This window comes from Orcinus orca, chromosome 10 (genome assembly GCF_937001465.1).
Source record: "Orcinus orca chromosome 10, mOrcOrc1.1, whole genome shotgun sequence".
Lineage (NCBI taxonomy): Eukaryota > Metazoa > Chordata > Mammalia > Artiodactyla > Delphinidae > Orcinus > Orcinus orca.
Window position 1 is genome coordinate 76,005,571 of NC_064568.1, and position 17,870 is coordinate 76,023,440.

The 17,870-nt window shown below is 44.9% G+C and overlaps 1 protein-coding gene across 5 annotated transcripts in view; it reads left to right on the top strand.

Annotated features, from left to right (window-relative positions):
- Positions 1–17,870, top strand: part of RUNX2 (RUNX family transcription factor 2) — a 220,623-nt gene that overhangs the window by 115,486 nt on the left and 87,267 nt on the right. For 2 of the 5 annotated variants that reach the window (XM_033423885.2, XM_033423888.2), the window contains 2 exons: positions 4,655–4,720; positions 6,325–10,623. The exons of 2 other annotated variants lie outside the window; for them this stretch is intronic. In XM_033423885.2, the coding sequence (XP_033279776.2) occupies positions 4,655–4,720; positions 6,325–6,803 (545 nt within the window). In that variant the 3' untranslated portion in view covers positions 6,804–10,623. Of the gene's footprint in view, positions 1–4,654; positions 4,721–6,324; positions 10,624–17,870 lie in introns of those variants that run through there. One more of the 5 variants, XM_033423886.2, reaches the window with a different exon arrangement.

The window sequence follows — 17,870 nt, forward strand, 5'->3', positions numbered from 1 at the left end:
GATTTTCCCCTTCTGTGTGTGTTTTCATAGAATGCAGATCTCTGGAAGCTCAAGGCCGAAGCTCTACGTTTCCCCACTGGCACGCACTGTCAGGGATGCAGACAGGGAGTAGCACAGTCGGGCCTGAGACAGGAGGACCGTGTTTTCATCTCGGGATGTCACGCAGATCCACGTGTCTCCAGGGTGCCATCTCTTCACCTATAAAGGTCATCCACAATTCTGGATGATGCTGACATACTGGCTCTATATACTACCTAGAAATTCAGACAGGAAGCAAGCTTTCCAGCCCACTCCAAATAAACCACGTGACCTTAGTGGCAACAGTTACCTTGGGGTCCAGAGGGAGAGGAGCGTGCTGACTCGCCTTCCCGCAGGCTGTACCTTTCTGGCCTGGCTGTCTTTCTCCTTCCTGTCTTCTCCCCGTGGCTCCCCAGTGTAGACTTACACACAGATACGGACTCTCAGGATATTGGGAACAGCACGGTGGCAACACAGAGGAATCCGTTCACTAGTGGTAACTGCCGTTTGCGGGCCCCTGTCTGAAACGTGAGGTCAACTGATGTAACAATGCTTGGGGAGAGCTTTGAACACCCTTTAAAGAGAGCTTTAGGAGGTTTTATAGGTATGGAATCGTATTTGAGTTACATTTTAGGTTTGATGTCAGCATTACTTAATGTTTATTATAATATCTATTTGCTTGATGCGTCAAAAATGTACCAGCTGTTGTGCGCAGTTCCTGATCCCCCAACTAATTTACTTATTTGTCGATTTATCCATCCCTTCATACACTTATATTTAAAAAAATTTAAGCTCTTACAATATAGACAGTTCTGAGGGATATGAAAGGAAAATAAATCATCTTTACCATCCAAAGCTTACTTTGTAGTTGGAGAGCACAGGCTACGAAACAGCTAATAATTCAGTAAAGTAGTGGCTGAGGGCCCGAAAGAGTGACATGGAAAATAAATGCTATTTCGAACAGGAGTGAAATAGGAAATTATATAATAGAGCAGTTGGGAAGGTGGCAGCCAAAATGTAGAAGGGAAGAAGATTCTTAGAGGAGAGCGGCTCTGTGGAGATCTCATGCATTATATGTTCCAATAGAAAGGATGCTGCGAGGGGGTTAATAAAAAGTACCCGGACGTTGTTATTTGAGATTTAGTGTGGCGACAACTCCCACCATTTGGAAGGCCTCGATGAAGCTTTGAAGTTAACGCCTCATTGCCGAGAAGCATGATGGCTTTTCATTCTGTATATTTTTGCCCTTGCATTAAAAAAGGACAGAGGACTCTGCATTTGCCCATCTGTGTTCCACCTGGATTCAAGGCCCCTTGTCCTTTTCTCCGCCCCGAGCTGCCCTCCTTGGCTGGGGCGTGTAAATTCCACTGCTGAGAGGGGGTGATACATGGGTACGATGTTTCCTAGCTGACAGCCCCGAATGGCAACTACCCCGGTCTGCTATTCTTTTCAAACTCCTATTTCCATTCTTTTGAGAGCTCTCCTGGCCCATTTTCAACCAACCATAACGTCTTGAGGGTCTACTGAATAAGAAAATGCATGTGAAAGTACTTGGTAAAGGCCTAGAAACATCAAGTATCATTGTTATTAAGCCCCAAAGGGGAAGACGAACAGGGATTAGACTATCACTGCCCTCCGCAGCTCACTCTAGTTAAAAGTCAAGTATGACCCAAGGTAACTCTCCTTAGCCATCGGGGTGTGGAAGGCACTGAGTGGAGGCTTGCAGGCTGCAAGAATAAAAGATCAGAGCTTCTCTTTTATTCTCCCTTATCTTGGTTTCACTCCTTTCCCCTACACTTTCCACTTGCTTGGGAGGCCCAAGAGACCTGGTTGGGTGAAGGGAGGCCATTTCGTTTTTCCCCATAGACTTTGGCGGATAGGAGCAAGAAATTTTTACTTTTTTTTTTTTTTATGCGGTACGCGGGCCTCTCACTGTTGGGGCCCCTCCCGTTTCGGAGCACAGGCTCCGGACGCGCAGGCTCAGCGGCCATGGCTCACGGGCCCAGCCGCTCCGCGGCATGTGGGATCTTCCCGGACCGGGGCACGAACCCGTGTCCCCTGCATCGGCAGGCGGACTCTCAACCACTGCGCCACCAGGGAAGCCCAGAAATTTTTACTTTTAACATTGATTTCATTTTTATTTGAGCTTCCGGGCATTTTATTAATATATTCTTCCCCAGGTACACTGGGTTGTGAAAAACTGCTGCTGCTGCCGTTTCAATGAGCAAGGTTCTTGCAGCTCTATTTATGATAACTACATAAATCTGCAGCTGTCTGACTGGCTAAGGGTGCAGCGAGCAATTGTGGAATGAAATGCATCTGTAGGGAACCAGCAGGTCCTAAGGGAATCAAGCCCTTGACCTTGGTCTCATTCACATTATGCCCGAACAACCGAATTAGTTGCTCACTGTTGAGCAGATTAGATCAACAAGTCCCGAAAGAGTTTTTAAATAGTGTCCCAAGAACAGTAGCTCTCATTGGGCAACACATGGGCACCAGAAGAACCTACTTAAATATTTCTAGGCAAATTCATTTCGGCAGATAGGCTCGTAAGACAGCAAATGTATCTGTGGTTGTGTCCACCGAATTCCTTAAGGGTGACTAAGACTGCAGAGCGGTTCGAGGTCGAAGAGGTCTTGTCTAGCTGTGGTTCTGCCTCTCTGGAGCGTTGTGATTTTTGTAGAGCACATGGCTCCCTTCTCCGCTTAGCTTCCCTATTTGTCAGCGGGTTGGATTAGGATCATCTAAACAGTCAACGAGGGGTTTGGATTTTTTTTTTCACCAGAGTACCCCAGACTAGCAGAGGAGGATAAATGGGTACCTTAGGGAATCTGGGGGCATAGTTTAAAGCTTCACAAGTGCAAAATTTTGTTGAAGTCATTTTTTGTTTGTCTGAAAATTCACCCAAGTGTTGCACTCTACTCCATATCACGTCCATGTTTACTGTACAGCATACGCTTGTCTCCATGCTGGGTAAAACGAGCCTATCAGGAAGATGCACCATGTTTATCTTGGGCTTCAAGTAACTCCTGGCAGTGCTGGCTTTATTTAATCGGTAGGTTGTAATCTGGAGTTTTAAACTGGCTCTAAGGCTACAAGGCAGATCACTGGGGCCGTTACTGAGCTTCGGCATTACATTTCTAAAATTAGACTGGGGTGAGAGTACTTTTAGAACTCTCCAGGCTTTCATCCTGATCCTTTTAGTAAGTAGATATTATATTTTCTTTCCTTTAGTTGATATAATATCCAGGTCTATAGATAGTTTGTAGCTGTACGTAATGTGGCTGGTGACATGGGTATGAATAGTTTAGGACACAAGGTCGAAATAACCTGAGAAGATGGTCTAAAAGAAAAACTGAGTTCTTGTACAGAATGGAGATTAGAAGTACAGGTACAACCCCATTCAATGAAAGAAAATTTAGTTATATCCTTTGCTTCTATAATAATTATTATAAATAATCGAAGGTTAGGAAGGGGTTTAAGTTCTTTCTTTTTAAGTTTAGAATTCCTTCCATCTCCCCATCATTGATTATTATATAAGAGCTCTCACATGATACTGCAGCAAGTTGTTAAAATTTCTTCCTACAGAACACATTGCAGTGTAACACGAAATAACTAAGTTCTAGAAAATTTTATTTTTTGTAACATAAAAATTACCGTATCATCCCTTTAAAGTCCTCCTGAGCTCTCTTTGCCCAGAAGGAGTTAATCCTCAAGACATGACAGTCTCAAATGACTAGAAGTCATTGGTCAGAGTTCTGTAAAGCCAGCGGAAGTTTGTTGCATTATTTTCTATAAACCACAGCCAGAGCTCATTACTTGAAAGATGAATGTCCATTTGCATTAGCGGGCATTTAGAAGCCAAAAAGGTAGAGTGATCCTGGCATGTGATGGATAATAAAAACATCAGACAAATGTATCAGGTACAATCGAGAAGTTGGGGGTGGGAGGTGGAGAGAGAAATTCAAAACCGCACTGGAGTTTACTGGCAGGGTCCCCACATAAAGGGTTTTAATGAGGCTTCTGCCTCAAAATCAGGGAACCCACCTGGAATTTTAATTATGGCGACAGTATATTTTAAGTATAAATACCCACGAGAAGCATTTTTTACATTGCTGAGCCTACCTGTGTGAGCTCTGTGCTCCCGTGGGGGGCAAACGCTGGTGTTGTAAGGGTGCCGTCTTTCCATTTGAAATTGCTCACATTGTTCAGGTACTACAGAAGCACAGGGCAGGGAGATGGCAGATCTCATCTGGCCCCGTTGGCGATTCTGTCCTAATCACTTCTTGTACCTTTTCACACCTGAGCTTGTCAGAATTTCCTATTTGGGTGGGGTTAGGGAGAGGCCAGCGGAGGATGGAAGAATTTATAAAAAGCAGAGAGTAACTGCCCAGACTGTGCTAGTTTTGGTTTGTCATCTTGAAAGTGTTTGCTTCTGGTATTAGAAGCTGCTCACCAGCTTTTTACTCTCTGCTTATGGGCCTGTGGATTCTGGGAAGGTACTGTGAGGGGTGGGACCTTCTCTGCCTCCCCTTCCCCACCCCCAAGGCCGTTGCTTCTCCTCCTGTCTTGGGATTCACGGTGATAGAACGTTAGAGCCGGAAGGGAACTTAGAGCTCATCCCCTCATTTTACAGATGATGACACTGCCACCTCTGACTTCTGCCTCTGGCCTTCCACTCTCAGTAAGAAGAGCCAGGCAGGTGAGACTTTTCACAATTGCTGGGCTGGGCTGGGTGGGGCTGTCTGATTGGGACTGTCCATGAGTGAGAAACACCTTGTTAACGATATATTGCTTTGAAGTAGTCAGTTCTTGCTATCAGTGCACATCACGGCACCTGACCCGAGCATTTTATAAAGAACACAGGCAGTGTGCATTTTAACAAAAAATGAACAACTCTCGATCAGCACCTTGAAAGAAAAATATTGGGATGATTCGTTTAATAAATATTATAGTATCCAAGATCGTGGCTAAGAAAATGGAAGCTGAAGAAGTACCTGCTCACTAAGACCTTCAAGAATTACTGAGTGCTTTCCCTTACAGACAAAAGCGGTAGGAAAAGCAAATGTATGAGATCCAAGGGACTGGAAGATTTTAGGTGTGAACAAAATCTTAAGAACATGGGTATTATAAAACAGCTTGTCACAGTTCTGTCAGTGTTAGAAATTCATAACTCTGTCTTTAAAGATCACAACTATAAGTTTTTGGCATTTCCGAAAACTAATTTCCACACGAAGTAGTTTCTAACTGTGGTTTCATAAGTTAAGTGCCAGAAATACCTATTAAGGAGGCACCCTGTTAGCTTTAGAAGTTAAAGGACTTTACATTTTAGAGGAAAGCTGTCTTTGCTTCAGGTTCCCAGTTCAAACTGGCCTGAAGCTAATTCTGTAGGATGTGGTACAGGGATCCGGAGGGTGGATGGTGAGGTACCCTCCTGCTTTATCTCCTCTACCAGCGAGCCTTTCCCCAAAGCTGCTGTTGGCAGGTGGCCTTAATCAGGTCCTACTTCTCCCATCAAGACTTGAAATGCAGTGATTCCTAGGTACCAAGCCTTCCCCCCACCCACTTTCAAATCCTGCTAGTTTAAGACCCTTGGGAGAATTTCTAAGGGTCAGACACTCCCTATACACCCCCAGATAAGTAAGATAGTTCCAGAAAACATTGAAATCTAGTTTGATTTTTTTTTGAAATCTGTTACCAAGATGAGGAATAAAACAGGATTTCACATTATTTTAAGAGTTGAAGTGATAGGCCCATGCTAGGGTATCTTTTGGACGTTCCTTCATTGACAAGGGGCCCTGCTAAGAGTACCCAAAACAAAACGGATCACTTTGGAATTTCTTTATATTGGGTTGAGGAAAAGAAACGTGTCCGACTTAGTAAAAAGGTCACTTTCAAATATCTGAGGTACAACAAGGAACAAAAAGAGAGGGGAAAAAAAATCAATGAGGATTCAGTCTTAAAGTCTGGTGAGTGAATCTGTCTGATCAGAGTGTTGGGTTGGTTTACACACACGACCTAGCACACATTTGGGCTTTTAAAGCCCTTTGGGATTCTCTGGGGGTGAAGAACTTGAGGCTCAATGCTGCTAAGACTGTAAAGTGAAAAACAAACAAACAGAAAAGCCCCAGAAGTCTGTGTAGTGACCGGTGCATTTGAAAGTCTGTTTGTGGCTTGCTGTTCCTTTGGGGGAAAGCTGAAGTTTTCTTTCTTTTCTTGTAAAAAAAAAATAAATTCTTTCGTGATTTTAACTGCTATTTACAGATGTTTCCCTCCCCCCTCCCCATCTTCTGTTGTAATTTTTAGGTGCTTCAGAACTGGGCCCTTTTTCAGACCCCAGGCAGTTCTCAAGCATTTCATCCCTCACTGAGAGCCGCTTCTCCAACCCACGAATGCACTATCCAGCCACCTTTACTTATACCCCGCCAGTCACCTCAGGCATGTCCCTCGGTATGTCCGCCACCACTCACTACCACACCTACCTGCCACCACCCTACCCCGGCTCCTCCCAAAGCCAGAGCGGACCCTTCCAGACCAGCAGCACTCCATATCTCTACTACGGCACCTCGTCAGGATCCTATCAGTTCCCCATGGTGCCCGGGGGAGACCGGTCTCCTTCCAGAATGCTACCGCCGTGCACCACCACCTCGAACGGCAGCGCGCTCTTAAACGCAAACCTGCCTAACCAGAACGATGGCGTTGACGCCGACGGAAGCCACAGCAGTTCCCCCACCGTTTTGAATTCTAGTGGCAGAATGGATGAATCTGTTTGGCGACCCTATTGAAACTTCCTCAGCAGTGGCCCAGCGGTCTCTGGGAGCCACATCCCAAACGTACCAACATATACATATATAGAGAGTGCGTATATATGTATATCAACTAGCCTATCTACAAAGTGCCTATTTTTTAGAAGGTTTTTTTTTTTTTTTTTTTTGTCTTGGCATTCACTCACTCTGTCATGATCTTGCAACCCTCAGAGGGTAGCTCTTGAGAAGCAAGAGGCCCAAGAGAGACAATCCTAATCAGATTTCAGATCATTCTCTCTTTAAACATGTACCTTTGTGAGCAAACAAAGGAAAAAAAGGTACTTTCGTTGCTGTTGTCATTTGGTCTGTTATCCTCAGTAACCTGTTCAGATGCCAGTTCAGAGAGGTGGACTCCAAGTTCAGGAGGAGAAGCAAAGACGCTTGTCCCCTGTGCTTTGAAACCACACACCCTCACGGTGCCGCTGTGTGTGGACCAGTGCCCTCCGCAGACCCACTTACACAGCCGGTCCAGGTGCCCACGGAGGGAAAAGGGGCAGAAAGAATGCTTCCGCTCCCTTGCCATCCATTCAGAGTAACTGTTCCAAACTTTGGCTTTCACACTTTCTGCAAGTACTCATTTGAACTGTTTGGTTCAGTTGTTTTTATTTTAATTTTTTCCTACTTTAAGAAAGTGACTTCAAAAAGTACCGATCAGGATAGATTATTTTATTTTACCTTTTTATACTTTTTTTTTTCCTTTTCCCATTTAACCAAAAAGAAATCCGATCCCGAACTGCCCCCTTCCCACCTAACCCCTTCTTCTTTTATGCAAAACTGAAAATGGCAATACCTTATTATAGCCATAACGGTAGAGATAGTGTTTGCGTTTGGCTGTGTGTTATTTGTCTTCTTTTTTTTTTTAAATTATGAATATGTGTAAAATCTGAGGTAACTTGCTAACGTGAATGGTCATATAACTTTAAAGATATATTTATAATTATTTAATGACATTTGGACCCTTGAAACATTTCTTAGTGTATTGATATGTTGACTTCGGTCTCTAAAAGTGCTCTTTATTAAGTAACAAATTCCTTCAGTGGGCTAGAGCCATATCTGAAATATTGCTAAGCAATTTCAGTTCATCCAGACACAATGTGATTTTTAAAAATACTTCCATCTCCAAATATTTTAGATGTAGCTTGTTTTTGTGATGTATGAAGGAAATGTTATGTTAGTTCTTTTCCGATCTTTGATTGCCTCTAACACAGCTTTGCCTTTTAAAAAGCAATAATCAGAGATTTAAAAAGCAACCCTTAGTCCTTTATCACTTATGTTGCTCATTGTCAGCATAAAATGCTGGAGTGATGTGGTTTCCTAATTTCTTTGAAATAATGATGACTCTTGTCATATTAAAAAGACAAGCACAAGTGAATCCTTGAACTGCAGAACAATGTTCTGTGGTTTCAGAGTTAAAGCAAAACTCGACATCACCAGTGAAGACGTAGTCAGCTTAAAGCCACACATGTGGCTGAAGGATCAGTCGTGATACACACACGGTACAGGAAAGCAGAACTGCTCCAGGGAGTGTTACCCAAAACGCCTTACCAAACAGTAAGTCAGGGGAACCCAAATCTGCCTTAGCCCCGGGCCCACCGGCAGCTTCCCACAGAATTTGCATTTAAAGGAGCAGAGTTAAGTCCTTGTCTTCTGGGAGCAGGGTCTTCTGAAGGAGCAGGCAAGTTCCAGCAGGCAGCTGATCTGAGAACATACAGGCAGTGGGGACCCATAATACAGCCTCTGATATTCATGTTTCTCACCATGGGGGGGCGAAGGGAAGGCAAAGCTAGGTGGAATTTGGTGTCTACTACTGCGTATGAATTTGAGCCGAAGCCCTCCTGTCGGATGCACTTTGACCACTCCTGGCGGCCACGTGGCAGATTCTCAAGTGTGGATCCTTGATCCAAGCCAGGACCACTTCACGACACCACCAGGCAGATCCCCACCCACCTCCCCCACAGGTCAGGGCCCTTTCATTTAAACCTTGTGCCCGCCCCCAGGCAGAACCTTTAGAGATTTGCCTCCGGCCCCAGAGGCCCCTTGCTCCCGGGTCATCGTCCAGCCCACCTCATAGAGCACCAAGCATCTTGGGACAGCTCGTGGGGCATTGGACCTGTGCTCCTCGCCTGGGAATTCACCCTGACTCCTCCTAATAAAGATCGAGGGGAAAACCAAGCCCAACCAAAACAAAACACTTTGCCTTCTAAAGGTTGTATACCAAGTATGCTTAGATAAATAAGCCACTTTCCTATTACTGAAGATGGAAGTAGTAATTGATACTATTTATTATTTGTGTGTGGTAGCTTGAAGCAAGCCACTGTCCATTTATTTGTAAGTGTAAAATATGTGTGTTTGTTTCAGTAGCACTTAAAAAAGCCAGTGTCTGGTTACACATTTCAATCTTAATTAATTGACAGAAAAATGTTACTGCCAGTGCCAGCTGTACCCTATTTAATAAAAAAGGTACTATATCTGTACATTCTTTTTTAATGTTGAAAGGGCTTTTTTAAGTTTACAGTACACATACTAAGTGACTTGAGGGATGCTTTTGTGTTGAAATGTTAGTATAGTGGCTGCAGGCAGCAACCCAGAAACACTTTAAAAGTTTTCTTTTTTTTTTCTTGGGAAAAATTCAAGCACTTCTTCCTTCTCCCCTCACTCAAACCATTCCAATGGGGTAATTTACATTTCTTAGATCAAATTCAGCCCTTTTTTAGCCCGGGGGTTTAAATTTTTCTATCTTTTTTTTTTTTTCTTTTTTAACCAAATCCTTAATTTGCACTGGGTCACGTGTATGATTTGTGATTTCAAGACCAAAGCAAAGCCTTACTGCTACTGTGGAACCATGAACTAGCCAGCACTCTACTTCCTTCAGGTTAAAAAGGCATGGTTTACAGCGTGACCAATACAGCCACTTTTTTAACCTGTTCTAAACTATGTCAGAGTTCCAGGACAGGTACCGAAGCTTTAGTTTTTTTGTGTGTGTGAAATGACATCCAGGTTGGAACTGAAAGACTCAACAGATCAGCTGTGGTTCGCTCTTCAGGCCGTCTTACCCCCACCAGGGCCTTTTAAAAGTGAGCAGAGAACTGTACACCATTGGGGCCCATCCATTGCAGATTCAGAGGGGAAGAGATGTATGTGCTGGCTGAAAGAGTTCCCTCCATTCCCAGGAAAGGGACTGACTCAGAGTCTAGGTGAACGCATGGAAACACAAAGCATTAGCAAAAACAAGAATTATACCTATGACGTTCGAAAGAACCATAATAAATAAAATAAATAAAAGACGACTCTTCCAAACCTTGAATTTGTTGTTCTTAAAAAGATAACACGTTTGAAACATATTTTCTATGTGGGAATTTTTTAGATGTTTGTTTACTTCATGTTTACAAATAACTGTTTGCTTCTTCATGCAGTACTTTGAAATATATCAGCCAAAACCATAACTTACAGTAATTTCTTAGGTATTTTGAATAAAATTCCATTTTTTTTGGATATGCTTTACCATTCTTAGATTTCTGTGGAACAAAAGTATTTGTAGCATTTTGTGTAAATACAAGCTTTTCATTTTTATTTTTTTCCAGTCGCTGTTGCCCAAGATTTGCTTTCCGTGCACATATTGTACAAATTCTGCTTTGTGCCACAGGTCATGATTGTGGATGAGTTTACTCTTAACTTCAAAGGGACTATTTGTATTGTATGTTGCAACTGTAAATTGAATTATTTGGCATTTTTTCCATGATTGTAATATTAATTTGAAGTTTGAATTTAATTTTCAATAAAATGGCTTTTTTGGTTTTGTCATGTGTGTACACTGGGTCTTTTCTCATCCGCAGTTTCTTCTCTAGTCTGACACCTACTCCTGCGTACACCTGGGCACTTATTGGTCGTAGGACTTACCAGGGCTGGATGAGAGCAGAGATCCTATATTACTGGTGAGAGGAAAACCGTCTTGGTAAGCGCTGGGCTCTTGTTTTGGCCTACCCCGAGAGAGGGGTGGGTGAAGGATCTAGCAGGGCGCTCAGTTCCTTATCAGCCTGTTGTCTGAAGGAAGGAGTGCTCACCCCATCCTTGGGTAAAGCCCCTTATTGCAACCAGGGGGACGAGTCAGGGTAGAAAGACAGCAGCCTCGATGGTTCCACGATGCTAATCTCTGGGCACATGAATGGGGCCAACAAGTGAACCCTTGACTGTAGTCACGAGAGCTCAGGCAGCTCAGCCGTAGGGGGTAGTCTGTTTGCCTTCTGACATCTCTTTTGGGTTCTTAAAAAGAAAGTCAACCAAAGACAAGGATGAGTAAAAACGGACCTTGGCCTGGAGAGCTCTAGCCTCAGAAAAATTCTACTACTAGTGAGGCTAACTCTAGCTTGGAAACTTTTTTTTCTAGGCCGCTGTTTATTTTTGGTAAGTCCCTCCCCTGCGAGAAGGTCGAGGGCCTGGGGTAGAGCGGTTGCTTGCTTTCTGTCCCGTGCTGTCCGTCCGTATGCCTTGACTTATCACAGCTCTAGAGAGGGACGGGGAAACCTCGGTGCCGACAAGCGCAGTCACTGGCGGGGGGCCCACATCACGCTAGGAGTTAGAGGCTGCCTTTTAGATCTGCTCATTCTTACCCCTTTGGCACTGTTTTCTGAGAGACCTTGGAAACAGCTCATTTCTAAGCCTGGGAGACATCCTAAAAGCACTTGGGTGAACTTAGGCCAGGGAACTTGTTTGCAACTCTTTGAGGATGTATATTTATTTATCCTTTTAAATTAAACATCTGTGTGGCTTTAAAAGGCACTGCACGGGAGGTGGGCATGGTGGCCTTCTCGGCCTCTCCAGCTTTCTCCCGCAGCAGCAAATCACTCTCCTCCTCGGGGTCTCAGTTTCTTGGTTTATGGAAAGGCACTGGGCTAGACCTTGGCGCTACCGACACTTCAGGCTGGATAATTCTTCGGCGTGTGTGCAGGGAGGACCGTCCTGTGCATTGTAGGGTGTTCAGCAGCGTCCCTGGCTTCTACCTGCTACATGCCTGTAGCGTCCGCCCAGTTGTGACGATGAAAAATGTCTTCAGACGTTGCCAGGTGCTCCCTGGGGGGCAAAATCGCCCCGATTAAGAACGACTGGGCTAAAGGCTCTAACTTCTTAGGCTTTCTGGACAGAGCTGGTGCGAGAATACGATGCTCATTGAAACAGGACGGCCAGATAGGAGACTGAGGGACTCCCCAGGGATGGAGGCCCATCCGCCTGTCCCGTCCCTCCACCTCATGGCACCCCAAGGGCTGTATGTGTCGGGACAGAGGCTCCTGACTCTCCAGTCTGCACTTCCTCCATCTTCCCCGCTTCCCAGGCCCTGCAGCCAGCGAACAGCACGGCTGTGGGGCTTTGCTAGGCCTGGCCGGCTGGGCTGTATTTATCATGGCTGCTTCTGTTTCTCACTGGAAACGACAGGCGGAAGAAGAAAGCAATTTCTCCAGTGTTTTTGACCCTTTGTGCCCCCTGCCCCACAAATATTTAATCATCAGACATTTCTTGGAGAGTGGGTGTTTCCTGTTAACTCGATCCCGGCCGAGACTGGCCCCATAAACACCTCGGCTCTCCGTCGCAGAGTTTATTTGGCTGGGAAATGGGTATTGCCGTGTAAACAGGAAGCCCCCTGAAGTTATTATCTACAGATGCGGTTGAAGAGCCACATGTTTATATTTATGGGATTTGAGAACAGTCTGAAAAGGCCAGGGAGGAGGTAGAGGAAGCCCTTGTTCACAGGGAGGGCAGGGCCCCCAGATCTGCACGTGTTGAGTTTTCATCCCCTCTGGAAGCGGGTGGTTCTTTGCACTGACCCAGCCAAGGCCAGGGTACAAATGCAGGTACCGGCTGGTCTGATGTGAGCAAACAACCCTACCTACCTGATCATGTTAACAGTGGGCAATCCAGTTTCAATCTCTGACCCAATCACTTAACGCCATTTTAGAGACCTGTCCTAGGAAACAGGGTTTTTTTGGTGGGGGAGGGGAGGGGCGGGTGGTATGATAAGACCGCTATCTTACAGGCTCTAAGTTTTTCTGGGGACAACTGACTTCCTCCGTTTCGGTGAGTGGGGGCCAGCTCTCCTGTGAGACCCCAGGCAAACACACGCATCTGCTCCTCGAATCGGGTCCGAAGGGCTCGGGAAGGATCCTTCGAAGGATGCCTGAGCTGTCCGGGTGTTGGTGCAGAGAACATGTGGGTGACAACTGGCTGCTCACTGGCGCTGTGGGTACCGGGCTACTCCAATCCCTGCTCTACCACCTCTGCTCTTCCTTCCTGGGCTCTCTCCTTGGGTCTGCAGAAGATGCTTAAGTAAGGCCAGGTAGTAACCAATACATGGATGGCTCTCATTTAAATTATGAGCTCTGAGCAAAGGCGAGGGCATCTCCCTCCTCCTCCAGCTTCTTTGTGGCTCCCCCGGGGGCTTCACAGCATTCAGTCGGGAGGCCTTGGAAATGAAATTTTTAAAAAAGTTATTCATCAAAATTTGGCAAAGGATCTACTGAAGATGTAAAGGGCAGTATACTAAGGGGTGTGTGTGTGTGTGTGTGTGTGTGTGTGTGTGTGTGTGCGCGATGGGTGCAGGCACACCTGAAGGGAGGGAGGCGGGGAGGGAGGAGGGTGGAGGCATGGGAAGAGGTGCCCGAGCAACCTTCAGGGAAAGACAAAGCTCAGCACACACACAGATACCCCTTGACACAGTATTTCTTAGCCTCAAATTCTGCAAAAAAATCACACCATCCCACAAGCACCTACTCTTCTTCAAATAGGTTATTTAGAAGGGACAGGGGCCACTGGATGCCTCCCTGAGATGTCAGGAGCACGGTGACATGGACATCTAAGAAGGGTTATTATTCATTTTTGTAACGCATTTATTCACAAGCGTTTTGTGATTCACCCGGCCCTGCTGTCCTGGACAGACATGCTCAACCAGTTGGAAAGCAGAAGGATCAAGTTTCTGGAAACCCACTGAACTTTTACTAAAATTTATTTTAATTTTATTTGCTTATTATCTTGTTGCAATGATGTCTGACCACTCAGTGGGGTTTTCTGGAAAACCTGCTTTATGTTTTAGCATGGCAAAGGTAGCTCACGTCATGATTGCTGTCTTTTTGTCCCAGGTCTTTCTGTGCCACTCCACAGCCAATAGGATGGAGAGAATCCCACCCCTGCCCCCCACCCCCCAACCTGTCATCCTTATAGAGAAACCAAGACCATCTAGCAAACTGCTAAAAAAATGGGAGGGGGGAGGGATGGGGACAAGCAAAAGTTCTTCCACACAAGCCCTTCAAGAACTAGTTTTGTCTTCACAACACTAAATGAGACCAGAACACAAAATTGCAACAAGGTCTCATGTGGCCGTGTACTCCTTCTGCCTTGGGACATTTCTACTGGAGAACCCAAAGTACCAGAGGTAGCCCGGATGCGGGGATGGAAGGAAGATAGAGTGAGATCAGTGGAGTTAGGAGATACAGGATACAGTGGCAGAGCTGAAGGGGGTCTTTGAGAGCTGAGGGTACCAGGAACTCCCAAAATGCAATCGGATGATGGATTGATGTAAATGTGCAAATGTCTCATTTAAAAACAGCAAAAGCAAACACACAAAACCGCATGACATGTGTAATCGCGGGAGCCTTAATACAACGGTTTTATGATTTAAATCTCCTTGGACATCCTTTCCTTCCTAAATTAGGTCATTTATTTTTTTTATAACTGCATCCATCTCTGACAGTGCAACAACTCTGGCCAGTTTCACTTTCTGTTTCTCTGTGAGTTTCTCTCTATTCTCTCTATTCTTCTGCCCTGAAACGAGAGGAGCGTTTTGTGGGAATCATGACATATTCCAGCAATGTCTTAGACCGATTCTGTTTTTCTCTAACAGTCATTTAGTATTGAAATCTTGAAAATCACAATGACCTTTCTCCTTTTAGCGGTGTGCTCAGGGAGTCTGTCTGGGTGTGGATGTGGGGGCATAGAAAATCTGACTCCTTATCAAGATCTTATTAGTGGTTTTACAGATGAGAAATGCAGAGACAATTACTGAATGTAATTCTCCACCACAACTTCTGGGACACACTGGGAACTCAGATTATGCGGGGAGAGACCGATGGACCAAATTTCATTCTTCACGGGCGTCAGAGGGAGAGAAGGATCCAGGAGGGAAGAAAGGGCGGAACGTTAGCAAGGAGTTAAGTGGTTAATGGGAACTCAGTTTTTTTTTTTATTGGCTAATAAAACCTCTCAGGGTTTTTCATATTATACGGTTCCTTCAGGCTCCTAGCCCAATGCTTAAAAAAAGCAAAAGACAAAAAACAACAACAAAAAAGCTGGAGCCTGAATACCAATGCAGCTCCGGTCTTGTTTACTTTTTCATTTCCGCAGTTGTAAAAAAAAAAAAAAATTTCCTCTGGTAGTTCAACTTTATCACACAGCAGGAGCGGGTCAGTGTTTGAACAACTCCAGTGATTCCTGCCTCCCAGTGAAAGGAAAAAGTACACTCCATCTCTCTGTTTCAGAAAGAGACCACGGTGCAAATGACAGATGCATTGGGAAATTTTTAAACGAAAGCCTGGGTGGGGAGGGGGCGTGAGTAGGAGCGAGGGCAGATATTGAACCGAAACCCATCTTTGGGATCCTGGATGCAAATATCTCTGTCCTTTTCTTGCCAGTGGTGCTGTTCTCCCAACGGAGCAGGATGTTCTTGTTTTTAATAATAGCCAGACCAGATGCTAAATTCTCCTCGGCAACATGCTGGAGAAGTGAGAAGGCAAACAGCTGATTCCTGTTAAGATGAACACCAGGAGAATAAGCCAGAAAGTATGAGAATTCTCTGGAGGTTTTTGCTTTGTAAACCCCCGTTTGGCAGGGAGATCACAGAATCCTAGCTGAAAACACAGTCTGTCCTCCTGCACCCGTGCCTCCTTCATGCTGCTTGCTGGGGGCCTTTGAGTCTCCTGCCTGCTGTCCATCCAGCTCTTTTCTGAGTTATCCAGAGGACCGGCTCCCAGGTGCCCCCGGGAGGGAATAGTCGGAAGCCCCGAGCCCTTTGGCTTTCACCGACTATAAAAAAGTACTCATCAATAGGAGGGAATTTTTTACTTGCTCCTTGCCATAGAAAATAGTGAAATCCTGAACCCAAGCCAATAATTCTAAAATGGCATCTTTGTTCCATCTTTTTCACTCCCTTCTTCCCCCTGTCAGAGTCCATCAAATCTCGCAGTTCTTATTTTGTTTTAGAATACGCCACACATGTAAGACGCTGCTTTCTTGTTTCCCGGGGAGATGCCAGAGCCGCTGTGGGGCTCTGTGGGGCAAGGCTGCACACTGCTGCCGGCTCATGCCACCCAGAAGTTGCTTCCCAGAGAGCAGGGGTGCCTGGTGCTCCCTGACAGTCTCTCCTTGAGGCTTGCAGGAATGAGAGAAGGAAGGGACGTTAGGAGCAGGTAGAGAGGCTCGTACCGGTAATCAGGTCCCCAAAGTCCTCCTTATGGCCTTTCTTCTTCCCATCATCCTCCTAAACCCTGGTCCTTCCTTTTCCTGCTGGCCGCTCCCTCCCCTGCAATGCACAAAGGACACCCCAGCAACTATTTTCTCACTATTTTCGTCCTCTGTAGCTGTCCTTGAAGCTTGCTTGGCCCTCATCTCACTAATATGAACATCCCGGGGAGAAAGGAATGGGGACAGAAGATGATTTACCTCCTTCCCCTCTTGGGATGGCACTGATGGCCATTGTTTTAATTTCCTCTTGGGGAAAAGTTGTATTTGGTACTGGTGATGTGATCAAATAATAATAATACTTAACAACATTTAATTTTCATGGCACACTGGACTATGCCCTTGGCACTTGACTTAATGTTTCACATGACTTATCTCAATCTTCTCAGCAACCTATGAAGGAGGTAGTATTGTTTTTATCCCCATGTTACTGATGAAGAAACTGAGGCTCAGACTTGCCCAAGTTACGCAGCCATTAAGACTCAAGCCTAGATCTGCCTGATTCCAGAGACTATATTCCTAAGCTAAAACTTTAGACACAATCTCCTTTATCATCTGTATAATGGAGAAAGTAAATGAGTTAACGAGGTATGAGGAAGCCTAGCAAAGTATCCACAGCATAGAAAGTATAAAATTGATGGGACCTTTTATCGTTACTCATAATAACTAAGATGATTCTCTTAAAATGAGTCAATAAGGTTTCCAGATAGTTTGAATCACAATAGAGCTGGAGCCCGAAGTGGAATGCTTTTTAAAAAATATTCTTTTAACACTTAAAAAAATGTTGCTCTTTGAAAGTAATATTTTTCTACATACTTTATAAACTAATTTTCTACCGAACATCATGGCTAAGTCTGGCAATTGGTTTAACATGGGTTCTTCCCTGTAGGAACTCAGAGACATCACATCACATAAACTATAAATTTAAAATACACGGGCACATTCAGAACAGAAATGTTGACCCTACCCCAACCTCAGTCCCCAGTCTGTAATCTCTTCCAAGGTTTTCCATTTAGGTGTGTTGAGTTTCATGTTAATTTTGTTACTGCAGAAGGTATTAATGAACCTAATTTGGCAGCATTGGCCTCATCTTAGAAGAGAAATGCCCAAGCCAAGAAATTCCTGTCAACTTCAGCTCTTTTGTTTCCAGGAGTGGCTCTGAGATCCTTCTTACCACCTGATAAAGGGGCAGCACCCAGATCCCCCATTTCTGAAATGCATCACTAAGAGGCAGTACTGTGTACTGGAGAGAGCTGATCCTGGAGGACCCAGGCCTGAGATGGGATACCTGGTGTGTGCACGGCTTTGTGTACTTGTGCAGGGGCCCAGGAATGGGGCGTCAGTGTTCTCTGCCCTAAATCATTTAAATCTCTTTAACTGAACAAGTAGGCTTCTCTCCAACTGTTTTAAAGCATTTTATAGACTATTTCCTTACGTCTACTTTATATGGAATTAATATCCCATTTTCCCCAAGTCCCAAGAGAACAGAAATGACCTCTCTCCCTCTCACTCTCTCTGCCTTCTTTTCTTTCTTCTTTCTGAAAATAT